The sequence below is a fragment of the Salvelinus fontinalis genome, chromosome 13 (genome assembly GCF_029448725.1).
Source record: "Salvelinus fontinalis isolate EN_2023a chromosome 13, ASM2944872v1, whole genome shotgun sequence".
Lineage (NCBI taxonomy): Eukaryota > Metazoa > Chordata > Actinopteri > Salmoniformes > Salmonidae > Salvelinus > Salvelinus fontinalis.
Genome location: NC_074677.1, coordinates 9514074 through 9540657, shown reverse-complemented (window position 1 = coordinate 9540657; position 26584 = coordinate 9514074). Strand labels below are relative to the sequence as shown.

The window sequence follows — 26584 nt, the reverse complement described above, 5'->3', positions numbered from 1 at the left end:
GTGTTTCTGTCGAAATATTTTAAACGCATATTTCGCCATTTTGTTTGGTATAGCTTCACTTGGCGAACCCTGTATTGAAAAGTAAGGATAATTTTAAAAATGTAAATCAGCGGTTGCATTAAGAACTAATTTGTCTTTCGATTCCTGTAAACCCTGTATTTTTTAGTCAAGTATATGATTAGCTATTAATTAAACTAGATCACTCTGAAAGATGGCGACCGACATTTTCAGGCTTGTTTTGCTACTATTTTCATTGTGTAACCACGGTTTTGTATGGCTAAATATGCACCTTTTCGAACAAACTGTATATGTATATTGTAAAATGATGTTACAGGAGTGTCATCGGAAGAATTCTGAGAAGGTTAGTGAAAAAATTAATATCTTTTGGCGATGTTGACTTTTATCGCTCACTTTGGCTAGAATCAATGCTGGGCTGCTATGTGCTATGTGCTATGCTAATATAACGATTTATTGTGTTTTCGCTGTAAGACACTTAGAAAATCTGAAATATTGTCTGTATTCACAGGATCTGTGTCTTTCGATTAGTGTATGCTGTGTATTTTTACGAAATGTTTGATGATTAGTAGTTAGGTAAACACGTTGCTCATTGTAATTATTCTAGTCCATTTGTGACGGTGGGTGCAATTGTAACCTATGGCAGCTACCTGAAATATGCACATTTTTCTAACAAAACCTATCCCATACCATAAATATGTTATCAGACTGTCATCTGATGAGTTTTTTTCTTGGTTAGGGGCTATAAATATCTTAGTTTAGCCGAATTGGTGATAGCTACTGGTGTTGGTGGACAAATAAAAGATGGTGGATTATGCTAATGTGTTTTTAGCTAATAGATTTACATCTTTACATATTGTGTCTTCCCTGTAAAACATTTTAAAAATCTGAAATGGTGGCTTTATTCACAAGATCTGTATCTTTCATCTGGTGTCTTGGACTTGTGATTTAATGATATTTAGATGCTACTATCTACTTGTGAAGCTATGCTAGCTATGCTAAACAGTGTGTGGGGGGTGGGGGGTGCTCCCGGATCCGGGTTTCTGAGGCAGTAGAGGTTAAGGATGTGCCCCATGCCAGGGGGCAACAAGGGCACAAAGAAGTCAAGACTCCTATGGGGAAAAGTTGTGTTGGTTATGGGCATATGCTATAGGTTAGGGGTTATAGGTGTGGGTTTAGGGTTTAAAAATTCCAGTAAAATACCCTGGTTTTCCAGAAATAGATTAATGTGTATTCACAAACACATAACAGAAGGATCGCAGATATTGCTTTAATGTTGGATTAACACAGGCATAGCAGGGAAAACATCCTATTTACTTTGCCATTTCATGCAAAGAAAACTATTAATTTGCAATTCAATCATTTCAACCGGTATCTATGAAATTAAAAACACTTTGAGAGCCTCCGCAGACAAAATGTGGAGGGGTGAGACTTCCAGAGTTTGAAATGTCTTCTTCCTCAGCCCACATCACGCTGTTCTACATATAACTACACATAGTCCTCAAGTAGCAGAAGTTAAACGGAATATGCAGAAAATGTTGTTGACAGCTTGAGTTGACAGTGACAGGATAAAAATTCATTCTATGAATTATATTCCTATGCCGACAGCAACAGGACATAAAATATATTCTATGCATTGTATTTCTATGGTAAAACTGAAAAAATACAGAGAAACACAAAGCCGTAACAGTCAGACATTGTCACTTTCGCTCTCTTTTTTTCTCTCTTTCGCTGTCCATTTTAGTGCGTGACCAGCGCTAGGGGTCAGCATCCACGCAACGTTTTATCAACGTCCATACAACTACTTGACTACTGGAACTAATACCCCCGGCCATTAAGCCGTCTGCGACTTGGGGCCCAGGGGCCCATCAGATTGATGCCACGCTGGTATTGTTGAGGGCCTTATGGCCCCTTTTCACTTCGGACAGCCGCGCTGGAACTCTTCAAGGTCTGGAGAGAGGTGTTGTCAGCAGTCACTGTTAAAAAAAAATGTTCCCTGTGGTTTGGTTTGTTTCTTTTGATGACCGGATGAACTGGATACCTCAGCCCTATCTGGCAGTGACAGAGAGGTTAGGGTGCCTCTTTTAAGCCCTCGGAATAAGAATGCGTCCGACCTTCAAATTACTTTCTGCCTCTTGATGGGTATTTTAGTGTGCGCTTATGATAACGGACTTTGGCTGATGACAATTAGCAGACACATGAGGAATATCATGATCGTCTTTAATAGTGAGAGTGATATAGATTTTGAACATGTCTTTATGCTTGGTTAGCTATGGGTGACGGATCAACTCTACAGCTCATGCCAACGCTTCCCAAGTTATCGGCAGTTTGTTTGATTTGCTTGATAACAGACGAAGAGAGGAGCGATGAGGGGGACTGTTAGTGTGTCAAATCAAATCACATTGTATTTGTCACGTGCAAAATACAAAAGGTGTAGGTAGACCTTACTGTGAAATGCTTCCTTACAAGCCCTTAACCAACAATGCAGTTCTAAGAAAAATAAAAGTTAAGAAAATATTTACTAAATAAACTAAAGTAAAAAAAGAAAGTAACACAATAAAATAACAATAATGAGGTTATATGCAGGGGGTCCTGGTACCAAGGCAATGTGCGGGGGTACAGATTAGTCAAGGTAATTGAGGTAATATGTACATGTAGGTAGGGATAAAGTGACTATGAATAGATAATAAACAGCGAGTAGCAGCAGCGTAAAAAAAGCAGGGTCATTGCAAATAATCCAGGTAGCCATTTGATTAACTGTTCAGCAGTCTTATGGCTTGGGGGTAGAAGCTGTAAAGGAGCCTTTTGGACTTGAAGCTCCGGTACCACTTCCCGTGCAGGAGCAGAGAAAGCAGTCTATGACTAGGGTGGCTGGAGACAATTTTTAGGGCCTTCCTCTGAAACTGCCTGGTATAGACGTCCTGGATGGAAGGAAGCTTGGCCCCAGTGATGAACTGGGCTGTACGCACTAGCCTGTGTGTGTGTGTTATCTGAGAGGCAACAGAGAGCAGGGGCGTCATGCACCACAAAAATCTAAGGGGGCACAAAGTACGTGAGGATGGCTGGGGGGCGGTCCTAGTTGGAGAATGTTGCATTTTTCAAACACCTGAAATAGCTTTTCTTTTTGCTGCAATCTACAGCATTAATCATTATACTTATTTCTATCTAAAAAAAAAATATTTTAAAAAGTGTATTCGTCTGCATATCTAAGTATACCTCTTGAGCTGTCTGTTTACTCCTGACTTGGGTAAAATATTGAAAGGAATGTGAGTCTTATTCAGTACATTTAGTCATGTCTTGCTTTTCTAAAGTCTACCAACCTTGCCAGCAGGCATGCCAGCTAAGATAGTTAGACAAGCTAGCTACTATTTATGAGGTTGGGAGATTGAGAACCTAACTTCATAAAATTGCTAGGTGGCTAGTACTATTACAGAGAAACAACAAAAACAAAAATAAAATATAATAATAATCTGAGGGGCACGTGCCCCTGTGCCCCCTATGGGCATGACGCCTCTGACAGAGAGGGTTCTGACTGTGTCTTACCTAACGTTCTTGTTTTACCTAACGTTCTCCCTCTGTCTTCTCTCTGTCTGTTTGTCTGTCTGTCTCTCTGTTGTGTCTCGCTGTCTGTACATCAAATCAAATTTAAAATCAAATGTATTTATATAGCCCTTCTTACATCAGCTGATATCGCAAAGTGCTGTACAGAAACGTCTTTTACATCTTTTTAGATCTTATCAAAGTGACGGTTTTAGATCAGAAATGAGAGGATTAAGGTGTCTGGTGTCCTCACTTGGGGATGCGGCTCTCTGTCTACTGTATGTTTTATGGGCTGGTGGCAGTCAGACGTCTTAGACAGTGTTTACAACAGACAAACAGCAAAAGCCTGGTCTATGGTGGGCTAGTGAGAGATCCCTGTTACCCATCAAAAGTCTCCATCATTCATGTCACCGTTTAGGAAATTACTCACTGAGTAATGGAGATGACAGACAGATGCATAGCTTAGCTAGTGGTTTCTATCGTAGCTGTACGCACACACGCTAGACCCATAACATAAGCCATTCTCCACCCAGGCCTGATCTGGAATGTGTGTACTGTAATTACGTCAAAGGTTTGATCCTGGCTTTTTGGCCTCATTAAAGGCCTGTTTGGGGACAGTCATGAGAAAACTGACAGCTGTTTTGAGGCCATTTTCCAGTGACTTTAAAAGGAGCTGAGCAAACACATGGCCCTCTCCCATTTGGTCATTCAGGAGACTGAAAACAGGGTTGACAAACTAGCAACTGGGTTGATTGAACGTCACCTTACTGACAAACTGAAGCCAGACCTTGAAACTCGACCCTGGCCCCCATTTAAGGCTCTTATCTGGTGTGAAAAAGTGATGGGCGATAGCAGGATGGACCTTCACCGCATAGCGGGAATGGTTGGTGGAGACTTTTTGTTGAAAGGTAACTTGTACAGTGGAAAACAGCTTGCATCTTAACATGGACACATAGGATAACAATTATATTTGGACTTAGAGAGGAAAATCTGTTGGAAAATGACATTGATTCGATTTGAGGTTATGGGAACATTGAATTTGGAAGATTTGACAAAGCTGTGAACGAGTGTGCATTCAATATAGCCTTGTGGCCGCATTGGAGCATTTAGAGTCATTGAAGGAGTGCTTTCCCAGATGTTGTCACGGTCTGGGTTCATAGCCTATGTTTACAGCCTCGTAAAAGCCAGCTCAGCAGTATAGGGCAGGGTCCCAGACACCATGCTGTCGGAAAATGACAAAATCACAGTCCTGTTAAATCGGCACCAGCATACGACCGGGAATCCTCCCAGTGGCCATACAACATGCAATGGGGATAGCGAGTTATGGTAACTTAGTTGTATTAATCAACAGGCTGAGTTTCCCTTGAGAACAATCCACCTTCTGTTACAAAACTCAGTGAAACTTCAAATAAGAAATTATACTGTCATTGGGACATACTGTATCCATCTTTATTACTCACAACTGTAACATGCAGCTGTTCCAATTCTGGCCCTTTCTCCTCTCATTAGTTATTCAAGAATATAGATATTTAAGACACAGTCGCAACAGAGGTCAACATGTTGCCAAGGTCCCCATGCCATCCATTTTTCCTCTCATTAACTCGTTTGCATAACTTAAGTGGTGTCCAACCCAGTGGCATCACTGAATAGTTATTTCTGTGATTGCTCAAGCGTTGTCAAGGTGGCCTCATAGCTTAAACATTTCTCCCCTCACGGATATCTTTTCCTCATTTAAAAAGGTACACGGATATATTTTCCTCATTTATAGGTACAGCCAGTAGTCTGCGTTTAGCTGAGAAACGGATGGATTAAGGATGCGCATCTAAGGGCATTGTTTATAATGTCGTAATCAACTTTCTCAATTGTCAATGTTTTGAGCAAAATACACCAATTTGTCATTATCTTCTTATTCAAGATCACTCCATAATATTTTTTGACTAGGCCTATACCGAGACGAATGTAAGTGAATGCTGGTCTGTCACAGAAGCCTTGCGCGCAAAAATAATCCCACCTCATTTCATTGGTTAATACACCGAGAGTGTCACCAAAAACAAATTCATCACAACGGATAACAAATTTATAGTCAAACACATTGAGCATAAAATATAAGAAATAGGATAATTGTATCATGCATTGAACTTACCAAAAACCAAACCAATAAGCGCAATAAAAACCAATAGGGTATCCAAAGTGAGGCGAAACTCCATTACCCTCTGGTGTATGATAAAGTTGTCTTCAAAGGTATCCCCACAAAAAATCTAAATTATCCAAATGTGGGTATGGTCGGTCAAGTCTACAGAAGTGGCATCCGACAACTTTGGAAAGTCAGCCCCACATTGTCGGACAATTTCCACCACCTAATCACTCGCAGCATTACAACTGATTAAAAAAGCTTACATACATACAAGCCTTCAGACATTCTGAAGAATTCGTTCCTTTCGGCTTCTACTTATATCATCTATTCCTCTGATAATGTCCTGCAACAGGCGCGGAAGGATGGCAAAATTACGCTTCTGGATATGGTCGGCACTAGAATTTGCGCTATTTTCTTAGTTTTCTCAGCCACTGTCACCGTATTGTTGATGGGATTTTTTCATTACTCCGTCCCTCTGTATTGAGAGTCAACTTCCTCATCAAAAAGGTATTCTTCTGATAGAGTATGTGCAGTTTAATTCTTGATAGAGACTTTCATCCTTTCTCTGTGTCTCCCATTTCCTCCTCACTCTTGAACGAACAGAATTACAAGTCCTGTTATCGGCAAAACGCTCTCGTGGCTAAAGCCCACCCCTAGCTCCTGTGTATAGTAGTCGAAACAGTGAACACTTAAAGAGACAGTGAATAAATATTTTGCATAACTTTCTTAGAACTGACCAAAATTACACACAAATTGCACACACCATGTTGCGCATTTCGAGACTGTAGGTATAATTACGCCAATGCCTTTACTTCAATCTAAATATATATAAAAAATACATGTTTCAATAAATAGACCTAGTAGTTGTATAAGTAAATTCAGTGCATACAAATCAATCGGGTATGGGAAATAAAAACGCTTAACTTTTCCATGACCCAACCAGACTTGAAAGCAAGTCTAAGAAGCTGTATATATGTTCTATGTGCACTATTTCTATGCTTCCCGTTCTACATTTTACTTTCAGTTTTGTATACCAGCTTCAAACAGCTAATAATACAAGGGTTTAGATGGTACAATGATTCTCTACACAATGACTGCTTGTTTTGTCACAAACTGAAATTAGGTGAACTATTCAAATTTTAGCAACCAAGAAATGGCAGAGTGATTTCTGCATATTGCACCTTTAAAATATGGTCTACAGATCAGTAGAATGTACTGGTCTCAACTAATTTCACAAAAAATAGGTCAGTTAGTGTCAGGATAATATTTTCACTAGAAATTTTATGAATGTCATATATCAGTCGAACAATTTGTATTAATTAATAAGGTAGTAGGGAGATTTTGTATTACCAGTTAGAGGGTTCAAATAAGATGCTTTCAGAATGCTAGGCTTATAATCATAGTTTTCTATCTCTATGGGGTATGTTGATTCAAAATATTCACATGAAAATGCATACATTATTCAACACGTGCATTTCATTTAGCCTGCCATAACATTTACCTTGAGATACTGGCATCAATCAAGTGATCATGGAATTAATTAAAATGTAAACGTATCATATGCCTTATATGAAAAGACACACACCAGGCTTCCCAATCACATTGAGTAGGCATTAGGCCGATATGATGTTATTTACATGTTATTTACACGATATGATGTTATTTTACAGAGCACGGAATAAAATAGACCATTCTAGGATCTTAACAAACCCTACCGTGCTGAGAAAATGTCACTATACCTATCTGAACGAGGGCTGTGTCTTGACTTGATGGAATGCGAAAGGCAATATTACATGTGCTTGGACAGGGGTAAACTGCAGAGTATAAGACTCGACAGAGCAGGACATAGTAGGACCCATCAAGTCCCGTGGTGGCAATAATACGGAGTGATTTGATAGAGTGCCGCTTGGCCAAATAAATAGGACTTATTGCAAAATACCCAAGTAAACGCGGTGCTTGACATTCATGGAAATGCTTCTGGAGATGGCATTTACTGATCTGCCTGTGCATAGGGACTCTGATGTTATCAGGATTCCTTGGTATTCTGGTGTAGGCCACCATTGTAGATTTCTCAAAAAAAGTGTTTCTGTTGTAAATTCCTAACTTACAAATCCATACATTCAAAAACAATCTACACAATCTAACAACATTTAGCATGAAATGCATCCTTCTCCTAAAGCACAACAAAACCAAGGAAAGCAACCCTAACTTTGAATACCCTTGATATCGCCCTCATGTTTCATGCATGTGCATGTTTAACTTAATTGCAAAAACTGATTCATTGAGCTCCAGTGCGTAATTGAATAAAACATGATGATGCAGTCCCTAAATACATTTTAGCTCATCTGTGACGGATGCCGCTAGTTTGGGACCCCCATCAAACATTTGGCCAAGCTGTCAAATAAATGGTGCAGTCAATGAATTTAGATGAATTATCCGGCATTAGATGTGGTATTATGGCTGACAGCTTATCAACATGGTTGGATGCTGTGTCTCGGCCCTAGAGGTACTTCAGTTTTTAGCGGGTGATCTTTCTATTGCTGTGCCTCTGCTTCATTTGTCACGCCTTGCTGTTTGAAGTAAATTATCATTGTGGATTACAAATGCTAAAACGGATGAGCATGACCTTTTTGGAATATATGACGAGAAGCCTTTGGGGGTTCTCTCTCTCTCCCCCCTCCTTTCTTTTCGTCATTAGCATTCTCCTAACCTTTTACGTAAATTCTCCTAACCTTTTATGTAAATTCTCCTTTTTACGTAAATTCTCCTAACCTTTGTCGTTAGTTCTCCTAACCACCAATTCTCCCAATAATTCTCCCTTGTTGTTAAGAGGCAACAGAGAAAGACGTATAATACTATACATCCTCCAAGATGTATGATACGTTACGTCATCCAATTCGTATGATATTGTACAACCACTATTCCATTCATAATGTATCCTAACCTAACATATATGTCATACATACCAAATCCTACGAATTGCCCTGAGATCTGGTTGAAAGTTCATTCTAGCCTTGAAAGAGTAAACCGGAAAAGATCTTCTCAGAATATTGTGAACTTTCATCAGAATGCAAATAGCTTAACTAACCTTAATTGCTTTGCGCAACACGGTTAGCCATGCATAATGATTGCTGGAAAGACAGACAGCGTCAACAACAACTTGGAACCGTATACATGACCATCACATGGCCCGGCTGAGAAGTGACAATATGTCTAATATGGCTAATTAATCCAAGGACTGGGTTTCAGCATGTGCCAGTGTATCATGATTTATTGCCCCAGATCAACCACTCACCATTAAAGCTGACAGCTCCAATTGGACTTGGGCCAAGCAAGTCTGTTGAGCATATAGCCCCTTGGTTGTGGCACTCCAAAGCAAGATCACATGTTATGTGGAATGTGGAAAATAGTTGTTTTGCATGACACAGCAATAATACAGAATTATTCAAATTATTTAAGTTCTGTTGCACAATCTGTTTCATCTTAATTTGAGCTGTGTCTTTTTAGCTTGTAAATGTTCACCCTTTCACAAAGTGTCACGACTGCCGCCGAAGTTGGCTCCTCTCCTTGTTCAGGCGCCGTTCGGCGATCAACGTCACCGGCTTTTTAGCCATCGCTGCTCCATTTTTCATATATCCATTTGTCTTGTCTTGTTTCCATACACATCTGGTTTTCATTTCCCCAATCAATCTACTTGTATTTAACCCTCTGTTTCCCATCATGTTTTGTGTGTAATTGTTTCATGTTATTGTGGTGTCTTTAAGCGCTTTACTTTTGTTATGTTCCGTGTTTTGAGCGCATTTGATTTATGTGGTGCTCTCGTTTTGGAACTAAAATAAAAGTGCGCCTGTTTACCTCACGCTACTCTCCTGCACCTGACTTCGCCTCTTATACACCCGTTGACTCATGGGGCCTCATGGGGCCTCATTGTTGTATATACTGCATATCTGCCTCTGCCAAGCCTTGCCATTTCATTATTTTTCGCTGCTATACAACAACTCAAGTATCCACACATATTGCAGAGAAATCAAACTGTGATTGCCATGGAGACTGATCAAAAACGCTGCCTCTGAATAGTACTTGACTGCATTTCACAAACTGCTCTAAACGTTTGCTGGAAATTATGTTAAGGCCATTGAGTTAAGTATATTATATGCAAATGTCATGAGCCACTCTTCAGTGTTTCGTTTTCCAAATTACCTGCCATTTTATTTATGTGTTTACTACATGACTCTACAAGGGTAACATGAATAAAACAAATGTTTTGTTTACACCATCGCTTCATGCTAGCTACCTGTCATATATAGAAAACTGGAAGCTTTTGCCTGTGAGAGGAGTCTTCCAGCTGTTTTTATAGCACCAAAAAACTGTTAATGTATTTTATCTTACTTCTGGGAAAAGGTATGTCCAAATGCTACTGGTACTGCATAAATACTACAATGCAGGTTTTAATTGAGCCTACATTGGTGTGGTTTAGGACAAAAGCACACATACACTTAATAACCTGTATTTTAGGTGTTAACTGCACATCTATTCAACATTTCTGAGGTAAAAAAGTTAGCATCTCTCTGTGAAGATTTTGATAATAGCTTTCCAAAGCATTTATACACATTTTTAAGTATTCCCTTATTTACAAAGCATATAATTGCCGAACACGGGGCCCATTCGTTTCATTAACCCACCCAATATCTTTGGGGTGTAGTTATATTTGAACTGTGGTTCCTCAGAGAGCACAGTGCCTTTAAGGTACAGATCCCTGGTCGGAAGTTGACACTCGCCCAGCTGTTGCCTTGATTTATCCATTCTTCCTCACAAACACACATTTTATTGTGCCAGTGAGTTGTCGCTTTATGACTCTTATTTTAAAGTAGCTTTAAACTATTGGCATTCCAGATCATAATGGGAAGTCTATTATGTGGTTCTTTTAGCCACCGCACTACTCTAAATGGCTTGGAAACACAAAATTGCAAGTGCATTAAGATAACGTCAGCAACATATAGTACAGCAAGCCTCTACTGTATGTTGCCATTAACCAATCCCAGTCATTTTTCTTCAGTGCATTATCTGATTGACCGGACATTGTAAAAGACGAAAATAACTCACAAAGAGTATTGTTTTGTAAGTCACATATTTCCATGTAATGTATGGAAATTTCTTGAAATGAATCCTGTGCAAATCTGTTACTCTCTGTTTCTCACTATTCCGTCTCTAATAATCAAGCCCATATCTGTCAGCACCTGTTAATGGAGCCGCTGGCCCTTTAAGGGGCTCCTTGGATTCTATTATAGATTAATTGATTAAGAGGATGGCGCTGGAAAATGACAATATATCTCTTCATTGATCTGCCTTTCAATTAGATTGGCTGCTAAGGGAGGGAGAGAAAAGGAGAGGTAGAGAATAAGAGAAAGCAAGGGATGCTATTCTGGGGGTGCCCAATTTCCTGTTTCTCTTGATTTGGTCTCTCTCTCTCTTTCTCTCTCTTTCTCTCTCTCTCCTTCTCTCGCTCTCTCTTTGGGCCTTTTTTGTGAGGCCCCAATGTTAATTGTTGGGCTGTGAAGCGAGAACGTCCCTCTGTTCTCCCGTGCTCCCTGTGAATAGGAAGGAAATTGGTGTATAGAAAAGGTGCTGAGACCCCAGCCTTCTGTTTGCCACCCAAATTATGACATGGCAGATGACCTGAGAGCCAAAGGCGACATTAACTCTTTGTCTTTTGTATAATGTATAATTGTATAATGTATAATTGTATAATGAAGGATTCATTTTGGCATGCAAACACAGCGTTGGTTAATTTGTGATTGTACATGACTGAGCAGACCATTCAAGATGTGCATATCCCTCAGATATTACAGGAAGTATTTGTTGATTATATTGTGGTTGACATCAGTGATGGTCGAGCCTGAATGTCAATTTATCTCAAGATGGACGCCTTGCCTGGTTACACAGTCGCAGAGGGTAGGAGGGCCTAAGCAAGCGCCTGCATGGTCAGTAATTTGGCCCCAGACTGTGTGCAGGTCCTAGGCTCCAATGACGCGCTCCACATCCCCTCTTTCCCTCCCTCAACTTCTGCTGGCCAAATTAGAGCTCCCATCATTTTGTTTCCCTGGAGATTAAATGACTCTTCCAATTCCCACAGTCTGTGCCTGGGCTCCGAAAAGCGAGATGACAGCAATTATAGCCCCACACTATCCTAACAGTGATGGGGGAAAGCTGCTCCCACAAAGCTGCCTGTGTTTTGTCTGACTGCTACACTGAGGCCCTGACTTGATTTTGATTCTCTCCCAGTGTTAACAGGCTGCCCTGGTTTCCTAGGCTTCTGATTATGGGATGTCGGGTGCGATTCGGGCACAGCCATTCAAGATGGTTGGCCCTTTCAAGACCTTTAACAGGGCTATAGGCTATAGGAAAGCATGCTGGTGCTCAATGTAGCCTTTTTTTAATAGCAGTGATATGGAGTATTCTTCTCTCTGTCACCACAACACATATGTAATGTAGCAATAATGTCAATGTTCCACAATGTTATGTTTATATGAGTATCACCAAAGAATAACATACAACACCTATTTATCTAATGCCTGCACCTAATACAAGTATTTTCAATCATTTATACCCTGTTCCCTACATACTGTAGTGCACTACTTTTGACCAGAGCGCTATTAGCCCTGATCAAAGTATTGCACTAAATAGGGAACAGAGTGCAATTTGGGATGTAGACAGTCAGTAAGAGGCTGAAATCGGAGTGGAAATGACATATAGCCATAACTCATCCCCACACACTGGTGTTCATCACAATCACTTGGCGAATAATTATCTGCACGCAGATCTGGCAATTGAATGTTTTGGGCTCTGGTTGTTGGAAGCGAGCAACCGAGGCTGCATCCTCCCACAATGAATTTAGCCCCTTTCATTTCTTAACGCACGCAGAAAGAGAGCTAATGTTGGTTATTCCGGTTATTACTTCAGCCACGCTCAATAATGCAAATTGTCCATTGATATTTCTTATGAAAATCTGTATCATAAACAAAAACAAGTTATGCTTGGGAATTTGTGTGAACGAATAATGAGTGTTTTCGTGAATTCCTTCATCGTGTTTGCCAGGAGAATTTGAAAGTTTATTGAAAACAGTATATAACAGTATATAGAAACCAAACTATTTCACTCTCAGTAGTAAATTACTGCATAGCTGTTCTCTGCATGATTCTTAGATACTGTTTGTATAAAAGTGTTTTTAAATGAATCAGGCACAGCACAGAGCCCTGGCCTTTGTGATTCAGCATTAAATTAAAACTTACCCAGTTTTTTTCTTTTCAATACAAAAAAAGTTTGTTCAGACTCAATAGGCAACTCAAGAGGAGTTAATTAGTGTCAACTGGAATAGCTGTTCATTTATCACCAATTCCCTCTAAACTTTTGTCATTTAAACACTTCCAGAAAGATAGCAAGGTTAATGATTAATGATAGGCTATACAGTATAGCCATTGATTCTGGAAGAATTTAACATAGAAATGCCTTGTGAACTTAGTTCAACTGTTGTACCCTGTCAGAACCCAAAATATAAGCTGCTTTTACTCCATGGTTTATAAATAATGTCATTGTGAACCAACACTGTATAACTTTAAATCATGTTTGAAACTATAATTTTGCTCTCATGGATGGAAAGTTCTTGCATCCATAACTCTACATACAGTATCTATGCATCTAAAAGTGGTTACATTTCTACAGCACCATCCCTCAGCTGTTTACCAAAACAAGTGGAGGGGTGCCTTGCTTTGTCGAATCTCAGATGGTCCCTTTAAAGTGTCCTTTTTTTGGCATTGGCTTTATTACTGGGAATTTCAAACCATAGTTTGAAACCGTTGGTTTAGCAAAAAAAATGCTTTTGTAAATTACCCTTATGGAGGCTATGGTGAACACAGTGATCAGGCTGGTTCTATCAGGCTAATCATGAATGTTGAGAATGTAAAATCTTTAACAGGACACTGAAAAGGGTTTGGCACAAACAGGGAATACACTTTCATTCAAGGTTTATGTATTGAATTGAATATAATTTCTAGCCAACTATGCTACTATATTCTTCAAAGGTATCGCAGTGCATTCCCTCTACTTGAATGTCAGGTGTAGGAATGTGGCAAGTCTTCTGAAAGCAACACGACAGTTTCTCCTCCTTACCTCTTTTTGAGGCTGTCAACATTCCCCTTCAACCGCTCAGGGGGAAAATGTGAGATGATGAGTGAGATGATGGGTGAGCGAGTAAGAATTGTTCCGGGGTGGAGACCAAAACGTAGCAAAAGCTTGTTTAGTGGTGTGTGAGACCATCATAGAGATGGTAAACAATGTCACAGAGAGAGAGTGAGAGCAAAGTAAGCTACTACTAAGTAAAACTGCCATGGCAGAATGGATTAACAACGTGAGAGGAGAGGTTAGGCTTTATACAGTGCCTTCGGAAAGTATTCAGACACCTTGACTTTTTTCACATTTTGTTACATTACAGATTTATTCTAAAATTGATCACATTTTGATTTTTCTCCTCATCAACCTACACACAATACCCTATAATGATAAAGCAAGAACAGGTTTTTTTGAATTTTTGCTAATTTACATTTAAAACAAAATTAAATGTCACTTAAGTATTCAGACCCTTTAATCAGTACTTTGTTGAAGCACCTTTGGCAGCGAATACAGCATCGCGATTTCTTGGGTATGACGCTAGAAACTTGGCACACCTGTATTTGGGGAGTTTCTCCCATTCTTCTCTGCAGATCCTCTCAAGTTCTGTAAGGTTGGATGGGGAGCGTTGCTGCACAGCTATTTTCAGGTCTTTCCAGAGATGTTCGATCGGGTTCAAGTCCGGGCTCTGGCTGGGCCACTCAAGGACATTCAGAGACTTGTCCCGAAGCCACTACTGTGTTGTCTTGGTTGTGTGCTTAGGGTCGTTTTCCTGTAGGAAGGTGATACTTCGCCACAGTCTGAGGTCCTGAGCACTCTGGAGCAGGTTTTCATCAAGGATCTCTCTATGCTTGGCTCTGTTCCTCTTTCCCTTGATCCTGACTAGTCTCCCAGTCCCTGCCACTGAAAAACATCCCACAGCATGATGCTGCCACCACCATGCTTCACAATAGGGATGGTGCCAGGTTTCCTCCAGACGTGAGTCTTTAGGTGTGTGTGTTCAATCTTTGTTTCATTAGACCAGAGAGTCTTTAGGTGCCTTTTGGCAAACTCCAAGCAGGCTGTCATGTACCTTTTACTGAGGAGTGACTTCCGTCTGGCTACTCTACGATAAAGGGCTGATTGGTGGAGTGCTGCAGAGATGGTTGTCCTTCTGGAAGGTTCACCCATCTCCACAGAGGAATTCTAGAGCTCTGTCAGAGTGACCATCAGGTTGTTGGTCACCTCCCTGACAAAGGCCCTTCGCCCCAGATTGGTCAGTTTGGCCGGGCGGCCAGCTTTATGAAGAGTCTTGTGGTTCCAAACGCCACTGTGTTCTTGGGGACCTTTAATGCTGCAGAACTGTTTTGGTACCCTTCCACAGATCTGTGCCTTGTCACAATCCTGTCTCGGAGCACTACGGACAATTCCTTCAACCTCATGGCTCGGTTTTTGCTCCGACATGCACTTTCAACTGTGGGACCTTATATAGACAGGTGTGTGCCTTTCCAAATCATGTCCAATCAATTGAATTTACCACAGGTGGACTCCAGTCAAGTTGTAGAAACATCTCAAAGATGATCAATGGAAACAGGATGCACCTGAGCTTAATTTCGAGTCTCATAGCGAAGGGTCTGAATACTTATGCAAATAAGGTATTTCTGTTTTGAAGCTTTAATACATTTGCAATAATTTCTAAAAACCTGTTTCCACTTTGCCAATGTTTTTTTTTGTATGCAGAATGCTGAGATTTTTTATTTTTAATCCATTTTAGAATAAGGCTGTAACGTAACAAAATGTGGAAAAAGTCAAGGGGTCTGAATACTTTCCAAATGCACTGTATATATACTGTACCAGTCCAACAGGGTTTTAGGATAACAACGTACCAGGGGATGCCTGGGTACGGTTGGGCCAATTATGTTGTAGGCTGGTGTTTTTACACACACACACACATGCAGTAGTGTTGTGTGTAACTGCTAATTGTGCGTGGAGGGTATGACAATCCCTTAGCGAGGGAGAGTCCAATAAGTCACACACGCACACACACAAAAGAATAGCCGAGCATTCCTCATCACTGTTTCACCTCACATCTCATCTCTCGTATACATATTTTCTGTCATTGTACTGCAGGAGAGCGAGGGGCCTTTATTCCTGTGAATACAAGGATGTTGGTGGGTGGGGTAGGTACAGTAAGGGGTTGCTATGAAATGGCACATAGTCAGAAAGCTCCTGCAAATGACTTTGTGTTTCCCTCTGCAACAGGGGGAAATCAAAAAGATCACCTGTTCATTAGACTTTCTCCCCATATTTTTGTGCTAGTGTTGTCATAGCTAAACCTACCCCCAGCTGAGGCTGTCAGGTCTGTGTGTGTGCGTGCACATGCATGTATCCCTCTCTCTCTCCCTCTTAATCCTTGTCCTTTCCTGCCTTTGTCTCCCACACTCCCCATGTCCTTCCCCCTGTCCTTTTAATCATTACATCAGGTCTTGCTTCTGGGGCCTGGTTCCCACTTTAATGTCGCTTTGCCTTTCTTTTCCCCCTCGGCTCGGGTTTCTCCCTGATTTACAATGGCCCCAGTGGCCTATGGGGAGGAATGGAAACGAGGGGGGGAGATGGGGGAAGTAGAGCTTGTTTTACTGTTCTCCTGCTCCCCTGACCCTTTATTTATGATACCTTCAGCTCAGCCAGGGATGTGTGGTGCCCGAGGGAACTGTCTTGGCTTGGGAGACAGAGGGAAAGTCTCTCCCTGGAGGGAACCCAAGGCAGAGTTTGCGGATAGCGGTTAGCGCGTCATGGCTTCGGCTGCTCACTAGACAATGGCCCCTGCCTATCACTCTGAGGGAGTCAGCTGGGTTGAACTTAGGGTGAATGGGTCTATCATGAGAAAGCACACAAGGTCTATCAGGACTTTCAACTGAATAATGGCTACATTCTGGGCTGGGGCATGAGGGTTGACCCACTGAGCATAACAATGAGCTTTACTAGCTCGTCTGACACAGTCCCTCAGGGATGCGTCAAATGTTGGGTATTGTTGTTCTGTGGTGTTGTTGGGATATAAGACCACTAATGGTTCCTCAAAGCAGGATGTCTGTACTCCTGATCGAGTTAGAGGATAGAGGGATTAACTTCCGATCAAACATGATGTGAGAAATAATTGCTTGTTAAAAATGTTGCGCCATCTGTTGAGTTGAATGAATGGTCAAAAGGGTGGATAATGGGAAATATATCAAAAACAAACACCAGACATATTTACAATATTATGTTAGAGCAACTGCGAGTAGAAAATGTATATGTTAGTAAGTTTGGATATGTACCTAGCAAAGGTCTGACAGGTAATAGGGTATTGGAGTTGTAACCCAGACAGACTGTCAGTGGCTGCAAAACTAACTGACCCCCACACCTGTTTTGCTGTGTTTTAGAGCAGGTGTACAACCTAGATGTCAAAGGTCAGCATCTACCAGGCCAGAGTTCATAGAGATCAATCGCAAGGGAGTAGTTGTTGTGGAGTACTGGGCAAATCCAGTGGGGCCCAGAACAGAACCCTGTGGAACACCAATGGCCTTGTCATAGACGTGAATGAACTTTTCAGCTGCCCTGTTCTATCAACTGTTGTGCATCCCACCCCATCATCTCCCCCCTAAACTCCAGAATTGTTGTGGTCATTTCATCATTATGAGCATGTGCACATAGGGGAATTCTGCTCAAGTGATGAAGGTCATGGAATGAACCACTAGACATGGGTTATGTTTTCTGGAGAGCCTGACCTGCATTGACAAATGAGGGACACACTGTGTATTTTACTTCAATCAATTATTCTCATTGACAAGACACAATTAAATGGTCAAAATCTGTTTGAACAAATCTAACTCGCAAACTGCTAAAGATATAGTATGCATCTGTGTGTGCATCTGCTCTGACAGTATATTTATAGCATTAACATATTTCCATTAATGCTATGCAGTAGCTAAATCCGACATACACAAAGGTCCGCAAGACCAATGTTAAGAAACACAACTGTTAGGTCTAATTCCCATTTATGCAGCCCTGTCTTGACCGCAATGTAATCTTGATTAAATGTAGGGCATTTCAAATCAAATCAAATGTATTTGTCACATGCTTCATAAACAACAGTTAAAGACTAACAGTAAAATGTCCCTTCCCAACAGTGCAGTGAGAAAAAAATATAGAAATAATAGAAAAGTAAAACATGTAATAACTAAAGTAATAAATACACAATGAGTAATGATACCTTGGCTATATACACGGGGTATCAGTACCAAGTCCATGTGCAGGGGTACAAGGCAATTGAGGTAGATATGTACATATAACTAGGAATAAAGTGACTAGGCAACAGGATAGATAATAAACAGTAGCAGTAGTGTATGTGATGAGTCAAAAAAGTTTGTTCAAAAAGGGTCAATGCAGATAGTTAAATAGTTAACCAAATAGCTACCAAGACTAACTATTTAGAAGTCTTATGGCTTGGGGGTAAAAGCTGTTCAGGGTGCTGTTGGTTCCAGACTTGGTGCATCGGTAGCACTTGCCTTATGGTAGCAGAGAGAACAGTCTATGAATTGGGTGGCTGGAGTCTTTGAAAATTTCTAGGGCCTTCCTCTGACACTGCCTGGTATAGAGGTCCTGGATGGCAAGGAGCTCGGCCCCAGTGATGTATTGGGCCGTACGCACTATCCTCTGTTGTACCTTGCGGTCGGATGCTAAGCAGTTGCCATACCGAGTGGTGATGCAGCCAGTCAATGGTGCAGCTGTAGAACTTCTTAAGGGTCTGAGGGCCTTTTGTCCAAATCTTTTCAGCCTCCTGAGGGGGAAAAGGCATTGCCGTGCCCTCTTCACGACTGTGTTGATGTATGTGGACCATGATTGATCCTTAGTGATGTGGACACCAAGGAACATGAAGCTGTCGACCCACTCCACTACAGCCCTGTCAATGAGAATGGGGACGTGCTCGGCCCTCTGTTTCCTGTCGTCCACGATCAGCTCCTTTGTCTTGCAGACATTGAGGGAGAGGTTATTGTCCTGGCACCACACTGCCAGGTTTCTGACCTCCTCCCTATAGACCTCCACACAAGGGAACGCGTCAAATCCCATGTTCCCTACTCATGTCCTGGGCCAAACGTCAGCTCTGCACTTTGGTAGAGAGTTACTTCGTCCTGAATCTTCAATTACTGCGAATAAATCATAAATCAGCATGTTAAACATCTTGGTCTTGCAGTCCAGTCCACAAGGCAATTAAAAGTGTATTGATGAAGTAGCATTAGTCATCTCAGCATAGGCTTGGACATGGTTTCCCTATGAACTCTGATTGTTTATTAATGCTGATGAATTCACCTTCATTGTAAAAAGTAAAAATGAAGGAATGATTCGAGAGATATTTTAATTTCGAACCATGTGATGTTTTAATACAAAGTAATCAAACCAAAATGAGCTCAAAAATAACCAGACCCAGTCCACATCTAACATTAAAAGTAACAAATAAAAAAGTATACCAGTTCCATTTAAGGACCAAAAAATGGACAGCTGCGCCATAACGGTTGTAAAATAGTTGGGAAGAGTTTATGATGTGCCGATTCCGTGGCACATGGTTTATGAACTGATACACAAAACAACACCTGATTCAAAACTTAGTTTTTCAATTTAAATTATTATACAAAATTCTTGCAATCAATAGAATGTTACGTATATGGGGGATACAATCATCCCAGCTCTGCAAATTTTGCTGTGAAGAGGCAGAATCATTAGATATTTTGGTACTGCCCATATGTAGATTTTTTGGTTGAAGGTTCAGGAATGGCTGAAAAATTACAACATTTACCTTAAAGTAACTGCAAATAGCACTGGTAGGTGATTTGAAAAGCAATAGTCAAGTAGAAACTATACTGAACAAAAATATGAACACAACATGTAAAGTGTTGGTCCCATGTTTTATGAGCTGAAATAAAATATCCCAGAATTGTTCCATCAGCACAAAAAGCTTATATCTCTCAAATATTGCCATGATAATCTTGACAGGTGTGGCACATCAAGAAGCTGATTAAATAGCATGGTCATTACACAGGTCCACCTTGTGCTGGGGACAATAAAAGGCCACTCTAAAATGTGCAGTTTTGTCACACAGCACAATGCCACAGATGTCTCAAGTTTTGAGGAAGGGACCGTGCAATTAGCATGCTGACTGCAGGAATGTCCACAAGAGCTGTTGTCGGAGAATTGAATGTTCATTTCTCTACCATAAGCCATTTTAGAGAAGTACATCCAACCGGCCTCACAAGCACAGACCACGTGTAACCATGCCAGCCTAGGACCTCAACATCTGTCTTTTTCCCCTGCGGGATCGTCTGAAACCAGCCACCCAGAAAGCTGAGGAAACTGTGAGTTTGCACAACCAAAGAATTTCTGCACAAACTGTCAGAAACCGTCTCAGGGAAGCTCATCTGCGTGCTCGTTGTCCTCACCAGGGTCATGACCTGACTGCAGTTCGGCGTCGTCACCAACTCCAGTGGGCAAATACTCCCCTTCGATGGCCACAGGCATGCTGGAGAAGTGTGCTCTTCATGGGGTACGCGCAAATCCGTCGGGGGTACGCCAAATAAAAATGTGATTCACATTTTTTTAAAGTCTAAAATAATAATAACATTTAAAAAAAACATTTTTTCTTCACATTCTCAAACCGTCCATTTATATTTTCCAACAGGGCTATACATTTGGGTGAGGTTTTTCACTGCCTAAAATAAAATGAAACCATCTAGTGTTAAGCGAATTAACAACACAATGTCAAATACAGGTAGTCTAGTCAAATAATTAACGTCCAATCACATTAACCGTTACTCTCTCGTGGGAATTCCACTAACGGTCCGTATGTAGCCAAACATAGCTGCTGCTCATTCCGTTTGCTCAAAAATGGATAAATGGTTTAAAAAAGGCCCGCTACTACCAACAGTACTACACCTGCACCTGTCGACAACACAAGTTGTTCTGCTTCCACGAGCACATCCAATGCTAGCATCAGTCATTCTACAATTGTTGTTAGCCCAGCTAGCTTGGACACTAACAGTTGTGAATCTGAAGCAGCCGAAGAGCTACTGCCCCCTTACCCGGGAAAGCACCAAACAACAGACAGGGACGTTGAACCATCGAAGAGGCGCAAATATGCTGAGAACTACATTGATTTGGGGTTCACTTATATTGGGAGTAGTGCCTTTCCTCAGCCACTGTGTGTTAAATGTGCAAAAGTACTATCTCAAAACTCGATGAAACCTTCACTCTTGCGCAGACATTTAGAAACAAAACATGCCAATTTGAAAAAATAAGCCACAGGAGTGTTTTGAGCAAAATTAAGATGACTTTTGAGTAGTAAGACATGTGTCATGTTCGTTGATGGAAGAATCAGACCAAGGTGCATCGTGGTAAGCGTACATCATTTTATTTGATGAACATGAAAAAAACAATAAACTACAACCGAACGTGAAGCTACATGCAGTGCAGAACGCAACTACTAACAAACAAGATCCCACAAACTAAAGGTGGAAAAAAGGCTGCCTAAGTATGATCCCCAATCAGAGACAACGATAGACAGCTGCCTCTGATTGGGAACCATACCCGGCCAACAAAGAAATAGAAAAACTAGAATTCCCACCCTGACCTAACCAAATGGAGAAATAAAAAGGCTCTCTAAGGTCAGGGCGTAACAATCTGTATAAAAGCAACAGATACTATTAATAAGAAGGAGCTAGAAGCGTCTTATATGGTGAGCTACCGAGTGGCCAGGACAGGCAAGCCCCACACTATTGTGGAGGACTTAATTCTTCCTGCCGCCGCGGATTTGGCTGGGACAATGCTGGGGGAAAAAGCCAAAAGAACTATACAGACAATGTCTTCATCAAACAACACTGTTTCACGACGCATCAGTGACATGGCAGGAGATGTTTTGAAATAATTACTGCTTTGCATACCTGCCAGTGAATTCTATGCGTTATAGCTGGATCAATCAACAGACGTGGCGGGCCTGGCACAGCTTCTGGTATATGTCCATTATGTTTATGGGGGGTCAATTAAGGAAGACATCCTCTTCTGCAAACCACTGGAAACCAGGATAACAGGAGAGGATATTTTTAAAGTACTGGACAGCTTTGTGACATAAAATGGACTTTGGCAGTCAAGATGTGTTGGTATCTGTACTGATGGCGCAAAAGCCATTGTCACGCCCTGACCATAGAGAGCCCTTGGTTCTCTATGGTGTAGTAGGTCAGGGCGTGACTAGGTGGTGTTCTAGTATGTCTATTTCTATGTTGGTGCTAATATGGTTCCCAATTAGAGGCAGTTGTTTATCGGGGCCTCTGATTGGGGATCATATTTAGGTAGCCATTTTCCCACCTGTGTTTTGTGGGATATTGTTTGTGTTTAGTTGCCTGTGTGCACGTCATGACTTCACGTTTCGTTGTTTCTTTATTGTTTTTTTTGTTTCACGGGATTTAAAATATGTGGAACTATACTCATGCTGCGCATTGGTCCGCTCATTATGACGATCGTGACAGAATATCCCACCAAACAAGGACCAAGCAGCGTGCCATGGAGGAGAAGGTGTTTTGACATGGGAAGAAATCATGGGAGGACACGAGACCCTTCCTTGGCGGGAGTCGCCAAGGAGCATAGAAGGACAGTGACAACGCCGGGGACCACGGTCACAGAAACACCAAGATTTTTTGGGGGGAGGGCACGAGGGGTGGCCGGTCGAGCCGAAGAGAGTGCCAGAGCCCGCCTGGGAGTCGATGGAACAATGTGAGGAAGGATACCGGAGAGAGGGGTTAGCAAGGAGCGCAGGCGGGCTGAAGAGCGGGTCATCAGCCATCTGTGCTGGCTCCACACACCAGATCTCCAGTGCGCCTCCTCAGCCCGGTATGTCCTGTGCCGGTTCCTCGCACTCGCCATGAGGAGTGTGTCGTCAGTCCGCTGCCAAAGTAACCCCAAGATTCTTTCGGTGGGGGGCACCGGGAGCTGGCGGCTGAGCCGCGGGAAGAGCCAGAGACCGTCAGGGGGGCGATGGAGAAGTTGGGAGAGAGAGAGACATGAGAGAAATGTTATGTAGGTGTGTTCTGCATGGCATCCAACCTGAAGAGCCTGTCAGCAGTCTGGTGAGTCCAGTGTCAGCTCCCCGCACTCGCCCTGAAGTGTTTGTCACCAGTCCGGTACCACCTTTGCCGGCTCCACGCACTAGTCCACCAGTGCGTCTCCTCAGTCGGGTACCACCTGTTCCAGCTCCCCGCACTTGCCCTGAAGTGCGTGTCACCAGTCCGGTGCCACCTGTACCGGCTCCACGCACTAGGCCTCCAGTGCGCATTCACAGTCCAGAGCTTCAGGCGACGGTTCACAGTCCAGAGCTTCAGGCGACGGTTCACAGTCCAGAGCTTCCGGCGACAGTTCACAGTCCAGAGCTTCCGGCGACGGTTCACAGTCCAGAGCTTCCTGCGACGGTTCAAAGTCCAGAGCTTCCTGCGACGGTTCACAGTCCGGAACCTCCAGCGACGGTCCACAGCCCGGAACCTCCAGCGACGGTCCACAGCCCGGAACCTCCAGCGACGGTTCACAGTTCGGAACCTCCAGCGACGGTCCACGGTCCGGAACTTCCAGCGACGGTCCACAGTCCGGAACCTCCTGCGACGGTCCACGGTCCGGAACCTCCAGCGACGGTCAACGGTCCGGAACCTCCAGCGACGGTCAACGGTCCGGAACCTCCAGCGACGGTCAACGGTCCGAAACCTCCAGCGACGGTCAACGGTCTGGAGCATCCAAATCAAATCAAATCAAATTTTATTTGTCACATACACATGGTTAGCAGATGTTAATGCGAGTGTAGCGAAATGCTTGTGCTTCTAGTTCCGACAATGCAGTAATAACCAACAAGTAATCTAACCTAACAATTCCACAACTACTACCTTATACACACAAGTGTAAAGGGATAAAGAATATGTACATAAAGATATATGAATGAGTGATGGTACAGAACGGCATAGGCAAGATGCAGTAGATGGTATAGTGTACAGTCTATACATATGAGATGAGTAATGTAGGATATGTAAACATTATATTAAGTGGCATTGTTAAAGTGGCTAGTGATACATGTATTACATAAAGATGGCAAGATGCAGTAGATGATATAGAGTACAGTATATACATATGAGATGAGTAATGTAGGATATGTAAACATTATATTAAGTGGCATTGTTTAAAGTGGCTAGTGATACATTTTTACATAATTTCCATCAATTCCCATTATTAAAGTGTCTGGAGTTGAGTCAGTATGTTGGCAGCGGCCACTAAATGTTAGTGGTGGCTGTTTAACAGTCTGATGGCCTTGAGATAGAAGCTGTTTTTCAGTCTCTCGGTCCCCGCTTTGATGCACCTGTACTGACCTCGCCTTCTGGATGATAGCGGGGTGAACAGGCAGTGGCTCGGGTGGTTGTTGTCCTTGATGATCTTTATGGCCTTCCTGTGACATCGGGTGGTGTAGGTGTCCTGGAGGGCAGGTAGGTGATGCCCCCGGTGATGCGTTGTGCAGACCTCACTACACTCTGGAGAGCCTTACGGCTGCTGCGCCTTCTTCACAACGCTGTCTGTGTGGGTGGACCAATTCAGTTTGTCCGTGATGTGTACACCGAGGAACTTAAAACTTTCCACCTTCTCCACTACTGTCCCGTCGATGTGGATAGGGGGGTGCTCCCTCTGCTGTTTCCTGAAGTCCACAATCATCTCCTTTGTTTTGTTGACGTTGAGTGTGAGGTTATTTTCCTGACACCACACTCCGAGTGCCCTCACCTCCTCCCTGTAGGCCGTCTCGTCGTTGTTGGTAATCAAGCCTACCACTGTAGTGTCGTCCGCAAACTTGATGATTGAGTTGGAGGCGTGCATGGCCACGCAGTCGTGGGTGAACAGGGAGTACAGGAGAGGGCTCAGAACACACCCTTGTGGGGCCCCAGTGTTGAGGATCAGCGGGGTGGAGATGTTGTTACCTACCCTCACCACCTGGGGGCGGCCCGTCAGGAAGTCCAGGACCCAGTTGCACAGGGCGGGGTCAAGACCCAGGGTCTCGAGCTTGATGACGAGTTTGGAGGGTACTATGGTGTTAAATGCTGAGCTGTAGTCGATGAACAGCATTCTCACATAGGTATTCCTCTTGTCCAGATGGGTTAGGGCAGTGTGCAGTGTGATTGCGATTGCGTCTTCTGTGGACCTATTGGGTCGGTAAGCAAATTGGAGTGGGTCTAGGGCATCAGGTAGGGTGGAGGTGATATGGTCCTTGACTAGTCTCTCAAAGCACTTCATAATGACGGAAGTGAGTGCTACGCGGCGGTAGTCGTTTAGCTCAGTTACCTTAGCTTTCTTGGGAACAGGAACAATGGTGGGCCTCTTGAAGCATGTGGGAACAGCAGACTGGGATAAGGATTGATTGAATATGTCCTTAAACACACCAGCCAGCTGGTCTGCGCATGCTCTGAGGACGCGGCTGGGAATGCCGTCTGGGCCTGCAGCCTTGCGAGGGTTAACACGTTTAAATGTTTTTACTCACCTTGGCTGCAGTGAAGGAGAGCCCGCAGGTTTTGGTAGCGGGCCGTGTCAGTGGCACTGTATTTTCCTCAAAGCGAGCAAAAAAGTTATTTAGTCTAAAGTTATCCAGGCATGGCGTCCAGTCCTGCTCCAGGGCAGCAGCCTTCCTCTGCGCCGGTGGCAGGTCCAGGCACGGCGTCCAGTTCAGCTCCATGGCCGGAGCCTTCCTCTGCGCCGGTGCTCAGTCCAGGCACGGCGTCCAGCCCAGCTCCATGGCCGGAGCCCTCCGTTGCGCCGGTGCCCAGTCCAGGCACGGCGTCCAACCCAGCTCCATGGCAGGAGCCCTCCTTTGCGCCAGTGCCCAGTCCAGGCACGGCGTCCAACCCAGCTACATGGCCGGAGCCCTCCTTTGCGCCGATGCCCAGTCCAGGCACAGCGTTCAGCCCGGCACCATGGCCGGATCCAGGGTCTGGGCGGGGGCTACGACCTGCACCGGAGCCGCCACCAACACTAATCACCCCCCCTCCCCTCCCCATTTGGTTTCAGGTTTTGCGGCCGGAGTCCGCACCTTTGGGGGGGTACTGTCATGCCCTGACCATAGAGAGGCCTTGGTTTATCATTGCCTCTGATTGGGGATCATATTTAGGTAGCCATTTTCCATATGTCATGACTTCACGTTTCTTTATTGTTTTGTTTGTTTCACAGAGATTAAAAATATGTGTTACTATACGACCACGCTGCGCCTTGGTCCGCTCATTATGACGATCGTGACAGCCATGACAGGGAGACATAGTGGAGTGGTAATACACGTGCAAGCAGTTTCTCCCGACGCCACTTGGGTACACTGCAGTATCCACCGAGATGCTCTTGCTGCCAAGGGAATGCCTGACAGCTTGAATTACGTTTTGGACACTACTGTACAGTGAAAATGGTTAACTTTGTTAAAGCAAGGCCCCTGAACTCTCGTGTATTTTATGCATTATGCAATGATATGGGCAGTGACCATGTAAAGCTTTTACAACATACAGAAGTGCACTGGTTATCAAGGGGCAAAGTATTGACACGTTGTTTTAAAAATTGAGAGACGAGCTTAACGTTTTCTTTACTGACAATAATCTTCTGACCGCTTGCATGATGATGAGTTTCCCACACGACTGGCCTATCTGGGTGATGTTTTTTCTCGCCTGAATGATCTGA

At 43.0% G+C, this 26584-nt stretch overlaps 1 protein-coding gene across 2 annotated transcripts in view; it reads right to left on the bottom strand.

Annotated features, from left to right (window-relative positions):
- LOC129868045 (roundabout homolog 3-like) overlaps positions 1-26584 on the bottom strand; it is a 293102-nt gene that overhangs the window by 178299 nt on the left and 88219 nt on the right. Inside the window, exon 1 of one of the 2 annotated variants that reach the window (XM_055941625.1) lies at positions 5699-6333. The exons of the other annotated variant lie outside the window; for it this stretch is intronic. Coding sequence (XP_055797600.1) covers positions 5699-5762 — 64 coding nt within the window. The 5' untranslated portion in view covers positions 5763-6333. Of the gene's footprint in view, positions 1-5698; positions 6334-26584 lie in introns of those variants that run through there. 2 annotated transcript variants of the gene reach the window in all.